This window comes from Semicossyphus pulcher, unplaced genomic scaffold (genome assembly GCF_022749685.1).
Source record: "Semicossyphus pulcher isolate SPU_LCO1_2020_fin unplaced genomic scaffold, fSemPul1.0.p SCAF_2, whole genome shotgun sequence".
NCBI classification, from domain to species: Eukaryota; Metazoa; Chordata; class Actinopteri; order Labriformes; family Labridae; genus Semicossyphus; species Semicossyphus pulcher.
This window is the reverse complement of record NW_027211693.1, coordinates 10,939,051-10,960,866: the sequence shown is the minus strand read 5'-3', so window position 1 is coordinate 10,960,866 and position 21,816 is coordinate 10,939,051. Positions and strand designations below refer to the sequence as shown.

The 21,816-nt window shown below is 41.2% G+C and overlaps 1 protein-coding gene across 1 annotated transcript in view; it reads right to left on the bottom strand.

Annotated features, from left to right (window-relative positions):
* Positions 1 to 358: 358 nt before the first annotated feature.
* lingo2 (leucine rich repeat and Ig domain containing 2) overlaps positions 359 to 21,816 on the bottom strand; it is a 220,115-nt gene continuing 198,657 nt past the window's right edge. The window contains exon 5 of the mRNA XM_069670533.1: positions 359 to 3,302. Coding sequence (XP_069526634.1) covers positions 1,449 to 3,290 — 1,842 coding nt within the window. The 5' untranslated portion in view covers positions 3,291 to 3,302 and the 3' untranslated portion in view covers positions 359 to 1,448. The remainder of the gene's footprint in view (positions 3,303 to 21,816) is intronic.

Sequence of the window (21,816 nt, the reverse complement as noted above, 5' to 3'; positions counted from 1 at the left end):
AGCACACTGGGTCTTCTTTGTGTCGAGTTTAACAGAGACGACAGCTATGAACAGCACTGAGCCAACAATCCTTCTGTTTCACACAGTGGTCAGAGCTGAACGTTAAAAGCTGACTGCAGTGTGGTTATGGTTTCAACATTTGTAAAGGCTATGTAAACTGTATTTTCTGTGTATTTTTAAAGGAAACTGTTTATTTTTTTGGAGTAATACAGTGTCACTTCCGTGTGACTTCCGTGTCGTACCAATCGGTGGATGTGTCACTGAGCATGGGAGTGTTCCTGTAGACCTCCATAGGTTGACATTAGATGTCTCTATGTTGGAGCAGCCAGTGAGTCAGACTCAATGGTACAAATACATCTTCATTTATTTCACATACATTTTTTTACTTTTACTTTGAGTTTTCACAATCTAAATGATTCAACAACAAAATGAGGAACTACCACAACAAAGTCCAAATTTCCTACTGGGGAAAATTATGCAAATGTCACTGTAATAAAATTGACACATGTAATTTGCCAACCAGCAAAGGTACAGTTAAAGTAATAAAAAGAGACAAAAAGAGGACAAAAAGGTGGTTCATGAAGGTACTCTGACCAATACTGGGTCATCTTCATGATGATCCAAGTGGTATGTTAGATCCTGAACAGTGTTTGAGGACTGATTTTTGTAAAATGCTCAACATTTTTTTTTATAAATAAATCTTTTTTTCTTTTATGTTCACTGATAAATAATATATATTTATTAATATCGAGGAGTCAATTGGGGGAGCAGGGACAGATAATCACCCATAGAAGCCCTTCCGTAATCCATGGAAACTCCAAAGGTCTGAAGAATGGGGTATATCAATTTTGGCTAATGCATCCCATGAATATTGCTATGAATAGTTCTTTTGAATGAATATGTACATACATGTACATAATGAAGCATTAGGTACACATATGCAAAGTATTGAACATAGGAAATTATGGACTGTTTCATTGATTTGTTCTTGGAATAAGCATGGCGCAAGACTAAACAAAGTAGGTTAATAGCTTAGATACAAATTTGTACTGTACATGGTTTAGCTGAGTCTGTAGATCCAACCCAAAACTGAAGTCTTTTTTTGGGCATATAAATTTCAAAAAGTTGATAAATGACACCTATTCTCTTCAGGACCCAATAGCGGCAACAGTTTTCACTCCGTATCCACTTTGAAGAAGTTGCCCGCTGGCAATTATGTACGAGAACGTCCCAACACGATTTCCAGTATTTGAAACACAGTATCCAAGCATTATGTCAAGTCCCAGTGATTCCAGGTACTGCTCATCTTATTATGATGCCCCAAACTACCCGTTCACTTCACTACCACTCTCCCTGAAGCAATGGGAAGTTCAGTAGTCCTATTTTCAAAAAAATACATTGTACTTTGGGCATTTCCACAATCCAGAGTCTTCGTTCTAAAAAAGAAGTCACATCATTTTCATGTTAAAACGTCGAGGACCAGCTTGTCCCTCTGCGGAGTCAACATTGGTGCCGTTAGACTTCGACCGAGGCACATATTCAACATCTATGTTGTTTTTATGCTTCCCTTTTCCTCTGCTCCAAACGAAAAGGAGCAAGAAACAAAACAAGACCACTCCCAGGAAAGTGAAACAACCCATTGCTGTTGACACTAAAATAGTCTTTAGGTCCAAACCGAGGGTCACACCGGCCGTCCCATTGGCAGTGGTATTTGTTGGATCTGTGTAGTACTGGGTCCTGTTGGCATACAGCGATCCGAGACTTTTTACCGCCAATGAAGTCATCAGGGTGTCATTCCCAGCAGTGTTAGAGGCAAGACAAAGGTACACTCCGCTGTCTTGCACCTCTGCCGACTTGATCTCCAGTGTACCATTGTTGTGGACAGTAACTCTACCGTGGCTCCTACTTGTCAGAACTCGTCTACGTGGTGACAACCAGGACACAATGGGCCTTGGTGTCCCCTCAGCACTGCAGCGCAACATTGCCTGTTGGCCCTCATCTACAGTGATGGTTTGTGTTTTATTCTCACGAATTTTTGGCTTTGTGCACGTGACGTAATAAGACAGGAGGGTCTCTTTGAACTCCTTAAAAGGCCTCCCGCGAATGCCCTCAGGTGTGCTGCACTCTGGCTGCGATTCCCCAAAGAAGATGGAATGCCTTTTCTGTAGGATCCACATGAGACGGCAGTCGCACACTAGGGGGTTGTTGTCAATCAGGAGAACCTCCAGAGCCTCAGGAGACTGAAACACACCCTTCTCCAGTGTATCCAGTCGGTTGTGAGAGACATTGAGGACTTTGAGTCCCCGAAGGCCCTGGAAGGCGTACGGTTCAATGGTGGTTAGCTGAGCTCCAACCAGATGGAGCTCTTGAAGCCGAACCAGTTCCATTAGCATCCCCCCTTCGATGTGTCTGATGCGGTTGAAGGACAGGTTGAGGTGTGTCAGATAGGGCAGATGCTTCAGGGCTTGGTATGGGAAGGAGGACAAGTTAGTGTGGGTTATGAACAGGGTTGTCAGGTTGAGGCCATGCAGTGTATTGGCTGGCACATGATCTAGTGAAGGCCAATTATCAATTTCCAATTGCCGCAGCCGAAACAGCTTTTTGAATGAGTAGGGATGCAAAGTGCTTATGCTGAGGTATCGTAGATGGAGGCTGACCAGGTTGTGCAGGTGTGATAGGGCCTCAGTAGGTACAACTGTAAGGTTGCACCTCTCTAAGGTTAGTATCTCCAGGCTTAATAGTCCACTGAATGCACGGTGAGAAAGGTAAACCAAATCATTGTCACCCACTTCCAAAAACCTTAGATTGTGCAGATCCTGGAACATGAAATCCAGGAGGATGACGATCTTGTTGTCACTGATATCCAGTCGGGTAAGATTTGCTAAGCCTGCGAAGACGCCCATAGGAATGAGCTTGATGCGATTGCTCTTAAGACTGAGCGAGTGCATGTTGAACAGGGCATTAAAAGCTCCAGGTTCCACATAACTGATAATATTTCCACTGAGGTCAAGTTCCTCAAGCCCAGGAAAGTTTATAAAGTCATCAGGGTTGATCATTGTCAGCTTGTTCTTACTCAGGTCCAGGATCCTGGTCTCGGTTGGGATGCCGTCTGGGATGGTGGGCATGCGCTTGCGGTGACAGACAACTGCCTTGGTCTGCGCCGAGCACTCGCAGCGGGAGGGACATCCCAGGGTAGAACCCACAAAGACAGCCACGAGGGCCAGTCCCAGGAATGGTTGCCAGCATGAGACGACCGTGTGCAGCATGACTTTGCTCATACAGTCGACCATTCTGTCACGGTTCTGAAAGAAAGAGAAAGAGAGGAAAAGGGGGGAAAAGTGAGTCACTCAGGATGCATTTTGAGGTAGATATGTTACTGTAGAATAAGTTAGAATGACAAACATTATGGCAGGATTTCTTTCAGAAAATGAACCCCCTGTTACTAGTTTTGTTTTGAATATAATATATTTAAATTCAAATGAGAATTGCCTTCAAACGTGATAAATATTCCTTCCATGGACCTCCTTCTATACATTACATAACCACAGCAGATACATGACCTGAATGCAATGCTTGCAACAAACAGACTGGGTGACAGGTTGCAAAGATTGCAAGCCATCCCTGGCTCATTTCGTGTCTCATGGGCTGTGCTAAATTTAAACGATGAGAGGAATAATCTCAATTTGTCCCCAGGCTCTTAATATACTAACGGATTACTCCAAAGATAATGCGATGCCATAGTCATCTAAACTGAAATATTATGTAAACCTAAATCAATTCGAAGGGCTAAAAAAGGGAAAATCAGAAGGAACTGATCTCAAGGACCAAACGCTCATGTATCAGCACCCAGTGACCCAATTTAAGACTGCACACAAAATTCACACTCAAGTGCAAAAATGTGCACAATAATACAAGACGAATAACTGTTTCCATGCACATACAATTCTGAATAATGAAAAAAAAATGCAGTCATGACACAGATATAAACAAACCAAACATGGGACAAGGCAGTGGGTTTAACATATGTTGATGCACAAACTTTCCACAGGCTCCCCGAGTGTCACGAGAAAAGTTTTATCATTTAAAAAAATAAATGTGTAAATATCAAATATTTGCAGGTAGTCACAGATTTCTGTTTTTTTCTTTCCCTTCCTCAGTTTGCTATAAAGCTTTATCGCTATCGTTAGTAGGCACCATATGGCTGTCGCTCCATTGCTGCTGACTTGGAAAACATTGCCAAATGTGCATTGGCCTGTTTATCCATTCAACAGCTTTCTAATAGTTTATTTGTAGCGTGAAGCTGAATCCTTATTCCCTGAATTACAGGCATTACCTTTCCATACTACTCTCAACATCATGCTTATGCGAAATATGTCGGTTATTGCTATGGTTACTGCTGTCACTACTATGGAAATGTTTGCCTTTTGTTTTGTAGGCATGAACTGCTGCATTACTTTCAATGCACACACACACACACACACACACACAGCCACATATTGCATATGATTTAATGGCTTACTAAGAGGGTGTCTAATCAGTGTAATGATTGGATATCTTTGTTCCAGTGTGTAATCAGAGGAAGAGTGAGCCTGTGATGCGACCCTCTCACCTAAGTGTTGCTCAATGAGAAAACCACAATACAAGTGAATCATCCGAAGCACCTGCTCAAGTGTGTCATGTGCAGGAGCAAATGCTGCGCAGAAGTAGGCAACACCTCTGGGGCAACAAATAAAGAATACAATCTGAACAATCTGTTTCCTGATTGATTGTGGGCCATGTGTGCCCATCGAGGGGAAATATATAATATAGTCTGATAACCAAAGAAACCTTTTTTTCTACATTCAAATCTTAGTGGACTATAATATATTTTCCTTCTCCGATTACTTGGGTTACACACTCAGATGCACGATTTCTGAAACAGCTTCTGGAATAGAATGAAGACCAAAAAAAGCGACCCCGGGCTACCCTGGAGCAAATTATCTTTTTAACCACATTCACCAACATTTCCATTTTATCTCAAATCTTCTCGTGACATTCAGCTGACTTGTGACGGCAGAAATCCTGCAGTGCACTATGAGATAAGAATGCACAGTGAAGGTGTTTCTATAATGTGGCCCCTGACCCACATTAGTGCAGGGTTGGATCCTGAGAGGCGGAGGATAACAGCTAATGGTGTCTGACTCAGCATAAATCAGTGAACAGCCATTTCACAGGGGCGCTGAGGTCGTCTGCACAATGCCATCATCCCCAGCATATGTACACAAGTGGCCTGATGTGAATCTCAGACTTACGCAACACTCCAGACAATTAAATTATGATTTACTCATCTGCTATGACAAATATATGACAAACATATCTGGCTTAGCTCGTTTCTAATACGCAAACAGACTTTCTATTCCCATCACGATCTCATTTCCATATGAATCGTGTAAAACATGCAGGGCTCCTCCATCCCATGATGCCGCTCTGTACTTCTGAGCCCAGGGCTAGCTAGTAAGAGGATGAGTCGGGGTGACGTGTGTCGATAGCAGAGTGGCAAAAAAAACAGCCCTCGACGCGCCGTTAGTCATGATTCCACAAACATGTCGTCCTCAATTATGTGAAATGCTCTCCCGCCACGGAAACGGCTGATATTACTTTAATTAGGACTCCTCTCTTATACATCTCTACTCATATCTCTTGTAAGTCTAATGTAGCTTTCTGACGCTTTGACCTCTGCACTCTGACTCAAGTGTCCAGATGAGTGCGCACTACAAGAGGAATTATCAGACAGAAATCAAGAGGTGAGAGTGGAGCTACTGTAAACTGTAAAGATTGCAATCGCTCTCCAGGCAGGTGACCGATACGTTCCTCGGGTCACTGCTGATTTTATGCCTCCACATCTTTCTTCAGTACAGCATCCTTATGACTCTTTTATTTGCCTACATTCTTTAAGTTTCTGTGTGTACCTCTTCTATTCTGTGTCAACTTCGATAATGTTTTTCCTTTACGTAACTGTGCACCATGATGTGAGGCTGTGCAGAAGTTATCATGTCATCTTAAGGGGGAAAGTAGATGCAAATTTAAGATTATTTAAAGAGGGGGTATTATGCTGTTTCACATTTTAAGACATGTGGCAATGTTGGATGTCCAGACTAATCGTGGATGAAAGTATGCTGGAGTAATCCCCAGGCTTCTCAGCTGAGTCTGCAGGCTGCTGTGAACGCCAGGTTTCACACAGTTTTTTCTAGTACAGCCTCAGCAGGCTTCGTAGAGCTGGCCAATCAGAAGAGAGTGGGCTTGTAGGGGCGGGGTTTCTTAAAGGGACAGAGCTGACTGCGTTGAGGGCCTGCACAGAGCACCAGTGTGAGTGATGAGTTTTTTTTAGATGTAAATTATGCTAAGCTACTCCACAGGTGTCACAGAGTGAAATATGAAGTGTGAAATAAGCACAATATCTCCTCCCCCTTTAACAAGCTAATTAAACTTATTGCACATTTTTCAGTACAGCTAAGAAGTGCTTAAGATCTACCAATTTAGTTGTTGCAAACACAAAACTGAGCACCAACACCAGACAAAACAATAAACTGTTAGTGTGATCAGTTTTTCTGTTTTTGTGACATTGTGTGTCAAAGTGTTGTGACAGCGCAGTTCATTAATAACCTTATGCTAAACAGTTCTGCAGTCAGGACGGGGAACTTGTTTGATTTATTTTACGAGGTTAACTTCAAAAGCAGAGACCGACAAATTAGTTATTCATTGATTCTCTTTTATGGAAAAAAAATCAACAATTAAGATCTTAAGTTTGAGGTCACGTCCTGTGGGATTCTTTTGCTTGGCAACAGGAATTTCTGCACACAGAATAACAGGAATACAAATGAAAATGTCCGTGTGTTTGATTTCAGATACAGCACACGGGGAACACCAGCGCACTCTGACTTACAGTAGCCAGAAAATCCACAGAAACATGGCAGCTGATTTAGTTTTAATTGGAGCAAATTGAATCAAGCAATCACGGGTCAGTTTTCTCATCAGTGTCTCTCCCCCTGATGGGCGGAGTGGACACCCACTATGCATGTTTGATTTCAAATTATTTAACAACTAATTAGCCCAACAGCTCCACTATGGAGTGGATTTAATTATGCAAAATCATAAATTAAATCCCTCAATAGTGGACCTCAGTGTGCAGGACACGGGCCTGTTAGACTGCAACAAGATGTAGCCAGCTGAGGGTTTAGTTTGACGTGATATGATCTGACTCAAACACAGAGTGGATCTTGGAGAATGAATTCGAGCACTGTAAATACTTATGAAAAATTGTGTTTGGAATCTATTCGAATGCAGCTTTAGAGGCATGAAGCCTGTTCATGCGTTATAAGATTATATAAGCCGTCAGTTTGAGTGAAAACATGAAAATCAAAGTTGGCATAATGCTGTTTTCACGCACTAGCAATGACACTGTTTGTCACTGGTCGACTTTGTAACCTCTACACTCTGTTTACACTTAGTCTCTTAAGCCGTAATCCTGGCAAACTATTGGCTGTAAACATTTTCCTTCAGCTTTCATCCGAGGGCTAAGTTTGCACACCCTGAATGCTCACAAGGCACTTCGTATTTTGCCCAAGTAGTTTGAGGATTTAGATAACAACTTGGCCTCTGTGCAATCAACCAATAAAAGCCACTTGTGAAATGGCCTGCCTCTATCTCCTCTGGAAAGGTTTTCAGACTGTGTTTGATGTGGCCCCCGGGCACTGATCATTGCACATAATGTGATTCCTCTTCACACAGAAAAAAAAGCCTCCCCGCGTTTACGGCGGATGGTGGGAGACAGTTGCTTTCTTTACCCGGCAATTATCAACACCCCTTAAAAAGCATAATCAAAGCGTCAAGTTTTTGATATTTTGACTTGGAAGACGGCTCTGCTGGAGGAAGAGACACTTTGAAAAGACGAAGGGGGGGTGGAAAAAGGAGCAAAAATTAACTCTCAAAGCTCGAGCACAAAAAAAGCAGCAGAGGCACGGGGCTGTGTGAGGAATAAAGCCATAATGAAAGCAACATTATGTGTAATCATGCAGGCAGAGAGTGTGCTACATACTGGGAGCAGCAGTTATAGCCAGCTCTCTTCTACATTAGCATCTGACATGGCTGCCCTTGCGTCAATGCGTCCAAACCCTCGTAACGTAATTGGTGATAATGAAAAATGAATGAAGAAAGGCGACTCTTTCAGAAAAAAAAAACCCCACACACACAGAATATTCCTCAAATCTTTTTCAGTGAAAGGTAAAATCAGTCCACGCTTTCACAAACGCACAGCTGGCTAATGCACGCACGACATACATCACTGCTATTCCCGCTGGATGATCATTACAGTCCCTGTGTTTGAGAGATGGTTAATTTAGTGTTTTTGAGAACAGCAGAGGACGTACATAAGGACGGTGTTTGATGTCTTAATTTGCAGGAGAACTCCAAAATAACAGTACATCCTCACAAGGGTCATTGTAAGGGAAAGTTATTAAATCATCATTTTATTTTAATGAGGCTTACATCTTATAATGACGCTACCCTGAAGGAGAGATGTTATTAACTTGCAGGTTAGTTCACAGTCAGAGTGCGCAATTAGCCCACCTTTTTCAAAAGAGCATCGGCGAGTAATCAGATGGGATCATAATGAGAGGGAAGAGACTGCGATGCTCTTTGCCTGATCCATTATTGAAAGGTTCTTTGTAAAGGGCAGCGAGGCTTTAAGGTGAGCCTGCCAACATGCAAAATGACACTGTACTTCTTTAATAAACCACCGTCAATCTGACTTCTCATGCAGCACGATGCCTCCGCAGGATGTGACCTGGATTCACAAGCGCGCCCGCATCTATTTTTCCAAACACAAACAATTAACATGAGAAGCATTTCTAATCATGGAAGCAGTAAAATAAGAAAAACATAAGAAAACAGCAGCAACATTGATTATTCCTCACGCACACAGATGGCACTGATGGTAATTGTTCTGTTTCCACAACAGATTTCATAAATTGGATCCAATGCGGCAAACTGTATAATTCATTAACACGCGCTACAAGAGCAACATGATCACAGTCACATGACCGAGGGGTTTGGGACCTAGAGCCCTTAACAGTGAGGATCAACAGCCTGGGGGCAATAATCGGCTTCCATGCACAAATTGCCCTTCTGCTTGGCTTGCAGAGCGAAGTCAAAAGCTCAGTTAATCCGTGTTAATTAGAGATAAACTTGCTAGATTGAGTCAGTCGCTCTTTTCCGTGTCTGATAACCCCTTTGGTGTGGAAAAGAGTCAAAAACGGCCGCATCAAACAGTCGGATCTCGATTTCCTCCCACAAGAAAAGAAGACAATTAATCCTCTGTTTAATAGCGTTTAAAAAATTCTGAACTTTGGAGACACGACGGAGGTTGTAAAGTATAAAAAAAGGTGACAAAAATGGGTAATTAAACGTGTGCGGATAAAAGTACAACATTGACAGTATGAGCAGACTTAATAAGGTCTGGGGATCAGCACGCTGTCGTTTCATTAGATTTAAAAAGTGACACGTGGAAAAAGAAAAATCAACCAATTTGTCAGTTCATTAGAGAAGAATGTGTTATGGCTTAAGAGTTTTTATTGCAATGCATTTCATTTGAGTTGAAATGACACCCACTCCCTCTCCCATTAGACTCATTGAATATAAACAGTTATGCACCTCTAGATTGATATTGAGGTGATGTTATTGTACTTTATGTGAGGCATTAGCAGGTCAGAATGCTCTCCAGAGACAAGTCTGTTTTCCTGCACGATGACTGCGACTGACTATTCAGGACGGATACTTGATCCCACATTAACATGGCCAGGTAGACTAAGTAGGCGCTAAAGGCCAAGAGGATATATTTTAAATGTGTTTTCTATAAGACGTAGAACATTAGACTGTTTCTTATCGGATAGAAATAAAATCCAGAGCCAGATATGGAAAGAGTGACAGCGACTGTTGTGCAGTGGCTTTTACAACTGATCAGTTACTGTAAATCAATAGGCATTTGATTTGTTGTTTTTTACTTTAGCTATAATGTTAAGGACATAACCTGTATTTTGTATTTGTTTTTTTGTAGATTAAAAACACAAAAATACATTTAAAATATATAAAAAAAAAAAAGTAAGATTATTTTTTTGGCTTTATTTGAAAGGAAAGCTGAAGATAGACAGGACATGTTGGGAGTAGAGAGTGGGGGATGACATGCACAAAATGATCGGCCGACCGGGAGTCGAACCTGTGATCAGTGCGACAAGGACTATGGCCTATGTACATGGGGCGCCCAGCTCCCTCACTCTATATGTCAAAGTTGCTCCCGGTTGCATAGCCATCCTCTAATGGCTGAATCTAATGATTGATTGACAGTTGGGCACTTTACACAGCAGCCTCTGACATCAGTGTGTGTGAAAGGGTGAATGTAACATGTAACAAAAGAAAAGTGCTCTATAAGTACAGACCATTAACCATGTATTTTACCATTTACACACATAATCCTATTCAGTCCGAAATCTGTGACATTACAGAAGCTAAATGCTAACTGCACTTTAACTACAGTTAATATCAAAAATTAAAAATAAAAATTTTAACTCCTGAGTATCACTTAATTATTATTATTATCGTTATGGTCCTCAAAAATCAAACATTGGTCAAGCTCTAAAAAACATTCAAAAAAGACATCTACAGTCAGCTGTGCTGCTGAAGTAACATGGTGTTCAATAGTTATTAAAAATGATCCACCTGTAAAATATATCTTCTAAATAGCCACCTCTATCTTCTGTAACACGACGTGCAGTTTCATACTTCAGTAATGACGGCAGAACCACGCTCTCATTAATCACGGTAACTAGCAATATTCGGATAATGGAAACAGATCTTCCGCCCTGACCAGCACTTACACTGATAATGTATACTACACATGTGCTGTGTAACATAGATTCTATTGCACGAAGACTATATATAACACGTAGCTCACGAGGCTACTCTATCTGCATCGAGCTAAAAATCAATACCTGCAGCAGTAACCAGAATCCCTGTCATACTAACATGTAGGGCTTTATATGGATGAGTGCATGTGTATTATTGATTAATTAAAATAACAAATCACCGGTGAATGTGACTATAAGATACACAACGTAACAGTGTACCAGTAACACAAAGCGTGTTCCAGGTTTGACATTTCTCAGTTCACATTTCCGGCGCTGCAGCAGCGGTGAGGCAGTGACGCCTAGAGGGATTTTCTTTTTTCCACCTGCTGCCTCCACAGAGAGATTAGCCAACAACAGCACCCCTGAAGCTGCACTAGAAGCTGTGTCTTGCTCATGGGTGCAACCAGCAGCCTGTGTACACACACATGCCAACAAAGAGACCTGAACCTGGTTGCTGCAGGTGTTGAAGATCTGCTCCCTAAATTATGCAGGACTGCTCCCAGAGACAGGTAAAGTGAGGATAAGAGTCAGACATTGGATGAAGAAAGACGCTGCCTCCCCTTAATCTTCTCTTTCCTTTAATGACTTCATCATAAACTTGCATAACCAGCAAGACTGCCTCAAATTTTTTGTCACTGATCTCTCATAGTTTCACTGACCTAGACGGTATTTTAAATCAGCCTCACGTCTAGAGAGCGTTTTTAAAAGGGTAAGCAGATCCTCGAGTGAATTTCCTCCCTCTCTGGCTTTGAACTGAGGAGCCTCATGAGATAAATTGTGTGGACTGATTAAAATGCATCTGCAGCGTTCGTTAACACATTGTGTGGGCTCCGGAGAGCACTTGTGGTTTCGCTTCTTGCCCACCCTCCCTCACCCCTCCCCGTCTGGACAGCCTACATCAGGTCTGAGTCAGGTGGTGTTTCATTGGTACTATGACTCAACCGCAGGGACGGTTGAAAGGTGGCTTTAAAACCCTTTAGCCCCACTCCCACACACCTCAATCAGGTCTATATTTACATCTTTCCACAAAATCTAAGTATAACATCTCGCATATACAACCCGAGACCAAAGCAGGAGTGCGGCATGGTTAAAAAAAGACAAAGCAACCATAGCAACAATCAGCCATAATAAAGGAAGACATGAACTGCTGACTCCATAAATGCCTGTGGCGAAAAATTCTGAAAACAACAAACAGCATTACTGCAGCATAATGAAAGCGTCATGCTTCCTATTGCCAAAAGTGCATCAGCTTAGACAGAGGACTGTGCTGAGAGGAGGCTCTTTCTTTAGCATCACAATGAGGAAGTGCAAACATCTTACAGTCAAACTCTTAGAAAATGACCCCATGTTCATTCAGAGGGTGATATTTTTAACATCTTTAAGGGAGATCAAAGCAGCCTGTGTTAATGGTGTCATTTTGCACCCAAAGTCTACCACACACCAATGAGAGACCGCCGGGCAAGAAGTATTTTAGAAAAACAAATACAGAGAGAGTTACACAAATTACTGGTTCACATTAGCTAAGAGGAACACATGCAGCTCCAACATACCCATGCATCTCCGTGATGTCCCAACAGTGTTTCTGCACACTTTGCAGGAAATCTTGAACAAATATCTGCGAGACATCTCTCCATCTCTTCCTCTAAGTCAAAAGGGATTCACAAGTATTTCTCCTAAGTCTCATTCTCTTGTGCGATTATTGTCTGCGGCTTGTGATGTTGGTCCCTCTGCGTCTCTCCCTCTTTGTCTCCCTCCCTCCTCCGTGTTTCGTTTGCTCTCCCCTCACCCAATCAACACATCTGGCCTCTGACCTCGCAGCTCAATGCCATTAAACTCCTTTCAATTCTGCAGCTTGTAGCGCTTTAGAAAAGACAGTGGAACCATATGTAGTCCTTATTAACAACCTCAAGTATCGGCACGTGTGTATTTCACTCACATATGGTCTATTTCTGATGCGTGGTGAGAAATAAAATGGAGGCTTCAAAGAAAAGCTACACTTCATTATTATCTTTACACCGGTAACAGGGTGGAGGTAATGGTGTATTGATTGACTCCAGTGCATCTATGGTATGTTCATATACACACAAACATCAGCAAAGCTTTAAAGGATAACGTTGTTGATATTGACAGTCCATGCAAAGCAATTTTTACCTCGAAAATTATAGTTTGTTTTTCTTATGTGTTTCTACTTAATGTTTTGTCAATTATATCTCCATATTTTTGTTCTATTATTGTATTATAATTATGTTGTCTCTAGTCTCTGTATATTCTCGGGCTGTCACCAAATATTCTAAAGTAGATTATATAACAGAACTGTAATAAAAAACTAAATACTATATTATTAAAATTAATATTCGATGTGAAAACCTCTCACAACCTCTCGCGTGTTCTCGTTTGTTCTTGCGCGCGCCCTCTTGGTTACGGAGCATCTTTGAATGCATCACAACATCACTTTATACATTCGTGATTAACTTTAGTCGAGCTGAAACGAGCGAATACAACAACCGTGTGGCGTGTGGTAATTATGGCGGAGAATTCAAATCCCAACCCTGCCAGAGAAAGAGAGAGATTCTCACCCGCAGCATAACAGGCAGGTATAGGTGTGTTGATTTTGTTAAAAAAAAAAGTTTATGTTTACATAAATATACAGAGCACAGCTCACTCGGAGCGCTGAATGTCTGTTTTGCAAGGTGTAGGAAGCATATGTTGATCTATTAAAAGGCATGTTTCATCCATTATCTATACCACTTATCCTGTTAAAATTAATATATATATAATATATAAATATATTTTAGCAAGTAAGTTTGTCTCTCGCATTGGTGAGCCCTCTTGTGGACATACTGCGCAAAAATAGATATTCGAATAGCTCGAACCTGTGTGAACCTGAGGAAATATTGAAAGTCATTTTTGGCCACTTATGACAGCGCTAGTATACACTAAATATATTTTAATTTGTCTCTATCTCAGAAAAGGGATTTGTTTGTTGCATGCTCTTGGTTGGTAGCCCAACAGGATGTAAGAACAGGTGTTGTTCGGCATATTGTATCAAATGTAACCTTTGATTTTGGTCATTTCATTTCAATTAAATTTGACTTCCACCAAAGACCCTAAAAAGGTGTAGGGACATTTACTAAAAACCACAAAAATGAGTCACGCTGGGTTAAAAAACTATCCACCATCTATTAAAACTATTTACTGGAGACTTTAAAGTATTATTTGTACAAATCGCTGTGAAGCCTTTTGTTAATTTCCCATGTTTTATCCAACCTGCTCATGCCATCTGCTACCTTAACATGTTTCTATCCACAGAGTAAAAATGATGAAGGCAGAAAACAATGCAGATGTTTTTGTTTGCTTTAAAGACAGAAAACTCTTTTTTTCACTGCTGAAACAAAACAGTAAAAGCTGGGGACAATAAACACATAATAACAGAGCTGAAATCACAGTGTGAACATTGTTAACATTAATGTTATAGCTGCAGCTTCCGCTCCAATGAAAACCATTGTTTACAACCTGTTCTTGGTTTCACAATGGCAAAATGTACACGCACAAATGCTGATTATTCAACTAAACACTGCATGAACAGAAAGCATTGTCTTAAGACCACACTGTATGATCACGTCCCAGGGGAATTTACACAGCAGAGCTAATCTGCCTGCAGCCGGGGCAGAAGGTAGAGGGTTTACAAAGGGTTAATGAAGTGTCAGGGGACAACTCAAAACAGGCGTTTGAGTGATTTGACTGCTTTTATAGCCTGCTGTTATCAGCCATCCAATACGGCTCTCCTGAGGGATTATGGTCCATACAAGGATCACAAAGCCTTATTGGGTATTGATCAGGTCACGTGATTCAGTCATTGTAGAACAGCAACATAATAAAATAAAGAATACAGCAGGAGGCTAAAGATAATGTCCAAAATGACCGGCCTGCTGATTCTTGTCTGGAATGGATCCGTCAATACTACATTTGCGGTGCCTCACGCTGTTCGTGTTCACATCAAACACAGTGGGAAAGGGCTCCTAAAGCTCGTGTAATGTTTATAATATCAGGGAAATAGTTTGTCGTCACATTACCCCTCCAAGACATCGCTGGTTTACAGTGAGCAGCATAATTCCTCACCGATTTCCAGTAGATTCAAAGAAACAAAGAACGGTTTTGTCACCCTTATATGGTTTGTCTTGTCCACTCTCACATGACTGCAACTGATTTGTTTGTCCACCAGAGAGTAAAGCAATCCTTTTTGTCAAGTAATATGTTAAAAGATGTATTGCTGAGTGCATAGCTTGGTCAAAATTCTGCTTTAAAAGAAAAAGAAAACAACACTTATCAATGACTACTGGGTTGTCAAAAATAGCTGCATTTCATCAGTGACAACAGTCAGTGCCTCCTTTCTCTGTTCACACAGTAAACTAAAAATCTTCAGACATTTGGAGGTGTTTCTTGACCCCTGTGAAATAGTAAAGGGCAATTGTTTTCTAATGTTTTATAGGTCCAAAGATTCAACAACTGTTAGGCCATGTCTACACGTACATGTTTTTTTTTTTAAAACTGAGTTTTCCACTCCTTGGTTAAAAAAAAACCTGTCCACAGAAGCACGGTTATAAAAAAAATTCCCATCCCAACGAAAACGCAAAAACACAACAGAAACGCTGTCATGAGAATGCCACACCAACAGGTGGCGATATAACCCAGTCACGCAAAGAACAAAAAGAAAATCGCGGCCAATCAAAAGTCTGAAAGAATCTATTGCCAGAAGACTACCTGGTGGGCTGCAATGGCGCATCGAGGAATATGCACGAGTACTTATACATAGCGTCCTGTTAGCAAGGTTAGAAGCATCATTGTCTTTGTCACGTTCCTCATTGTGCAAGGAGTGTCGCCTCACAAAGGAGATAACGGCGCACAGCCTGACGCCGCGAGCCAAAAATGTTGTTTATCTCGTCTACACGTCTCCGTGGAAACAGACTTTCTAAAGGTCTTCACCCTGGCCGGAGTTTTGTAAAAGATCTGATTTCAGTGATCTAAAACGGCGTGTGTGTGTGGACGAAAGGCAGAGAAAAATACCTGTGTACGTGTAGACATGGCCTTAGTTCATTTACAATAACACTAGGTCCAAACCTGGCCACATCAGGTCAATGTGCGCTTCTGTGGGCAAAGTGTTATGAGGACTGTCCTTATGAGGCCGATGACAACGTGTTTGAAAGCAGGTGCGCGCTGCGGACGTGGGTGAGGACAGCGGACGAGCTGCGGAGGAGCAGCCCCGCCTACTCCCCGAACAAAGTATCCAGAGCCGTATAAACAGAGAGTCGCGTCAGTGGAGGTCCAACATGCTCCATGATCCACCATTGCGATGTTGCAACTCTCTCTCTCTCTCTCTACGGCTCTGAAAGTACCGTCACTCGCTCACTCACATACATGCCCACGTGTAGGGCAGACCCCGGCGGTCAGGCAAAAATTGGCTAAGAAATCTGTTTTTTGATGAGCCAATGCTGGATTTGTGCTGGACCAAAACCCTAGTAATCTGGTTCCTTTAAATAAATGTGACATTATTTGTAATTTATCATTATATCTATGCACAAAGTGGTACTGTGTTGCTTTTCATGTATTGTATTATGTGAATCGAGATGTATGTAGCCCTATTGCCCAAGGCAAACTCCCCCTTGCGTACTATAAAGTATATCTTATCTTAACTGGCTTTGATGTGAAAAGTGTTATCTGAGACAAAGGACGTTATACTTCTTTAAGCTTCTTGAGACGGCAAAGTGGAGAATTTACAATTTAGTATAAGCACAAATCCATGAGAACACATGGCAAAGCTTATCTGTGTAATTATTCATGAGACGCTTCAATGCTCTGATCTGATTTTCTCTTTATTCACATTATGTATATCTCAACGAGGTGCGTTTTAAGACGTGACAAACATTCTGTACTATGTATGTCACACGTTAAGTCTTATGCATGCTCTCTATAGTACAGTAATGAGTGACACAGTTTATTTTTGCCCAGCTCTGATGGAAGTTTCATGTATTGCCTCCAAGAAACAAGCCAGACTTGAACAAAACAAACCCCTCATCTATATTTAGTTGTAAGATTAATTATCCTACCATGATGCTTTCACATCCAACACTGCATAATTCATGAGGAGCGTCCTGGGTGGTCTCCGTGTATCTTTCACACACCTCTCAGCATGTTAGGAAGGTGGGTAGTGGGAGTAAAATAAAAACAAAACAACAAAAAAAATATGGAGTTGGAATTTGAATACTGATCTGTCAGAGCTGCTTGTCAGAGGCAATAGCCACAGGCTGCATTCAGTCAAACGTGCGTGAGCAGGATTGTGTTTGCATTGCCGGCGGGTTGCTCAGGTAATGCCACTGCTTCAACTATGTTGACTTGTGAGCATAGCACAAAACAATGTAGCTAAAATTTAATCAAAATAAACATGTTCAAGTTTAATTAAATTGCATTCTCTGTTGCAAATTGCCTCCAGTACAAACAGTGGAATAAGATTACCAGACAGTGCTCAGGAAACTTTGGAAATACCAAAATTGGAGAAGTTTCTAAAAGTCAAATACAGTATAGAAAAAAAAACAAAGACTTTTGTTTTAAAGCATCTCAGCTCCAGTTTGATATAAATGGCACTTCTCAGGTGGCTGCTGTCGTTTGGTAAACTGAAACACATTTCCTGCTCCGTTGGCTCCCTTGGGTGCCGGGTGAGAGAGGCGGGGGAACACCCTCGATACTAATCGCTGAACCACACTCAGTCCCTCTTGGATATCACAGCGTTTACGTGATTAGAGCAGCTAAAATAAATGTATTTTCAAGCTGTTTTTGTTCAGTAAAAAGTTAAATCTTTTACATTTTTTTGTGATCTTGCAATTAATAAAGCTTCATACTTGCTGTGAAGAAAACTGATTATATAAAGATGCATCTGATTATAATCCAGAAAATTGGGATTCACGTGGGAGTAAAAATGCTCTTTTTATAACCACACAATTTTAAATTCTTCAAAAACAAAAGTGTAAATGATCTAATTTCTTAACTTTAGAGCTTCAAAACAGTTAATTTTATCTCGTAACACTTTTACAATTAACAAGTCCTAGATGACCTCCTCCTTCTTGTTTCTTTCACTGACTTCATCCTGTTTCATGTCTCCTTGAGGTTTCTTGCTAAGTAAAGAGGAGCAGTGAGAAAATATTTGGGTCCATCTGGGACAATAGCCCTGTGTGATTGGAAAGGAGATGTGCGAGATGCTAATATTTTAACAGAAGGTCTACCAAGGTGTTCTAGGTAGCTACATGACCGGAATGTGTGATATATTCTAACTCATATTTTCAACAAGTCAATAAGATGGATTCACTAAAAACACACATAACTGTGAGATATCAAATAAAATATAAAGTTTCCAAAAGATTAAATATGTTCCTGAGATGTAACTTGAACACTATAGGCAGAGAATAATCACATAATGAAGTGTCAAGTATCAGACTAAATACTGGATGCCAATGATTTTAAGTGTATAGTGTGTTTACTACGCTTTTTTCTCCCTAACCTTTACCATTCTGCCTTACAGAAAACAGCCCACTACAGCATCATTAATAAAGAACAAGCAGAGGGGCAATTAAGCTCATTTGCATTTAACTTCTAATGTACAGGAGTCATTGTGAACTCAAACAATCAGCAGGCTGCATCTGTGAGCGAGGCAGAGCCTGTGGGACTGTCTCCTTTACACTGACAGTCGTATGGCACACTATAAACACCACGGCATGAGTTAATCAAATAGCAAGGATGACATGTTCATCTGCATATTAAGATAGCAGAATATGGGGAGTGGGTTAAGCTCAGTTGATTGAGCAGGCGCCCTGTAAAAAGAGGTCGCTGTCTTAGACGCACTGATCGCATGTCATCCCCCATTCTCTCCTCCCCACATTTCCTGTCTCTCTTCTGCTGTCCTGTCTGATAAAGGCAAAAAAATCATCTTTAAAAAACAAACAAATGGCAGAGTATGCGGTTGTGTACTGCGTTATTTTTGGAAAAATGATTTCTGAGACACTCAGAATTGATGTAGACCTGAATCTGTATCTGCTGATAAAGAAGAAATCGCAGTGCAAAAATTCCAAACTATGTTTGAGGTAATTTACAAACAGTGTCTCCATTACAGTTTGTCTGTAAGCAAGCATTGGGAAATACATTCTTCCAAGTCTCAATGTTATACTCTTATGGTGATGGGCGGCTTTGGATCAGTGGTAGAGTCATCTTTCAATCAGAAGGTTGGTGGTTCGATCCCCGGCTCCCTCAGCCTGCATGTCGAAGCGTCCTTAGGCAACTGAACCCCAAATTGCTCCCGGTGGCTTAGCCATCGGTGTGTGAATGTGATGGTTGATTGACAGTTGGGCACTTTACTGCCACTGTGTGAGTGGGTGAATGTGACATGTAGTGGAAAAGCAGCTTTGAGTGGTCGCAAGACTAGAAAAGTGCTATATAAGCGCAGTCCATTTACCATATGTCTTAGTCATACATCATTAAAAAAGTTTTGTTTTTGTTTATCAAAAAATATATATAAATAAACATCAGCCAAAATAACTGTCAAATATCAATATTGGTCCTCAAAACTCCAGATAGAGTCGGCCTATACTAAAAGGTTAATCCTTTAAATGCTGGTTGGTTTTATGTCAATATAGTAAACAATATTTAACGGTAAAGTTACGATACCAAAAAACTAACCTGTTACCAAGAGGAGAGGACCCTTACTCACTCCTCCAGCCGCAGAAGAGTGCAGATATTCGGCTGCCCCATTTTGCTGGACAAGCTTTAGCAGCAAACTCCTCAACAAGCACTTATCTCTACAGTAGATGCTTTGTGCAGCTCTTTTGACTCTCACATCCACTTCTCCACATTAAAAGTTTGTTGCCACCTGGAGACGCGGGGCGGATTTCATCACTGGTCTGTTTGCTGAAGATAAGCCTCAAATGAAACTCCAGTGCAGACAGAACCTTTCGCAAAGAAATCATTACCACGGCCATTTCTCATGACACTTCACCATTTTCTCCCATCGTTTTCAGCATCCCCAACACCGACAGTGTCTACTTAACTTAATGACTTTCTTGACTGCTTCCAGGTAAGTGATTGGGAAGTGTATAATCTTTTAAGAGGGTGGAAAGGTAACGCTTGCAGGCGGGAACGGCTAATAATGTTTTATTATGAAAACAGATTAAATTAATCTTTGGATTAATCAGCTGCTCTGTGGACTTCCCCTCGAAAATCTTATTATACTCCTCTCACAACACTGCAGCGTCACTGAGACACTGACTTTGCAAAGTGCTGTCCACTTTCTTTAAATCACGGCCATTTATTTGACTGCTACAAGATTATAACTCCTCTTTAGGTTTCTATTTTATCCACCTTGTTTGGTGTTTAATGTTTAAAAGCATTTATATCAACTATTTAGATGCATTAAATATTGAAGGACGCAGTATTTGAGGTAAACTGCCGCTGAAGGAAAGGACCCTGAGTCCTGAGCTTATCGGCCATGGCAGCTGTTTTTATAAAGGCCGCCACACCTTCATCCACAGTCTAGCCAACCCTTACTACATCTCACAGTCCATCTGCTGCCGTCTGCTGACAATAAAAGTATTCCCCCCACTCACACTTTATTGACACCTGTTTATTCCCATAACATAAACAGATTCTGAAGTAATAGAGTCACAGTAACAGATTCTCACTCCAGATATTCAGCTCATTTCTTACACCCCGGCAACATTTGTATCGCACAGAAACTTCAATCATTGACCTCTGAACGATTTCGAGCAAGCCTCCAAACAGCTCAGGAATATGTCACTGACCCAACATAGTGATGAATTTGCCCTCTCTTTGCACTGTGATTTAAGGGCCAAGTGCTGAGGGCAAGTGTTCCTGAGATGAAGAAAAGTTCTCTCTCTCTCTCTCGGTGTCGTGAAATCTCTCCCACAAGACATCGAAAAAAATATTTACAAATATTTTATCAGTCATGTTTTTAAGCGCCCCGTATCTTCAATATTTTGTGAGTCAAATTTCAAATTGACTGCGAATGATCGAATATAAAAGGACAAAATAGAAATGTTGTAAGTGACTGATTTTTTATTTGACGGTGTGCCAAACTTAATCATTCCAAGCACCTGTACTAAAAGTTGAGGATGACACATAAAAACTGAACTGAAAACTCATTATTAAGGCGGTCCTTTGGCACAGCTACAGAATACTAACGTGTAAGTCATCACCCAAAATCTGCTGACAAATGCTTGAGGCAAGATGTAAAAGAGGGAGCACATGCAGGCAGTATAAGTCGCACTGGAACACAAGTAGGCTGTTTTTTGGGGGAATCCCAGAGGGGAAAAAGGTTTTCTCAAGCTATTTATTAATAAAAACGTGTATACAAGTTGTTTCAACACTATTTCAATTTATCTTTATTTCAAACACATTCAAAACAAACACAAATTAAAGCCTAGCATCTGTTTTTTTTTTTGCAATCCTGCTAGCTACCGGTGCGGAACTCAGCCTATGGTAACGCTGATTATTGTGAGGATGGCGGCTGCACTGGCGATCATGACGGCGCATTTCCGTGACAAAGCTTAAGCTAGAATATAGCGTCATCGTCTGGGTAAAATACTGCAACACCATGAAATACCTCTCTCTGCATTTTATACTGGTATATTATTCACAGGCGGCACGGTGGTGCAGTGGTTAGCGCTACCGCCTCACAGCTAGTGGGCCTTTCTGTGTGGAGTTTGCATGTTTGGGCTCCCTCCGGGTACTCTGGCTTCCTCCCACAGACATGCTCGTTAGGTTCACTGGTGACTCTAAATTGCCCGTAGGTGTGAATGTGAGTGTGAAAGATTGTCCGTCT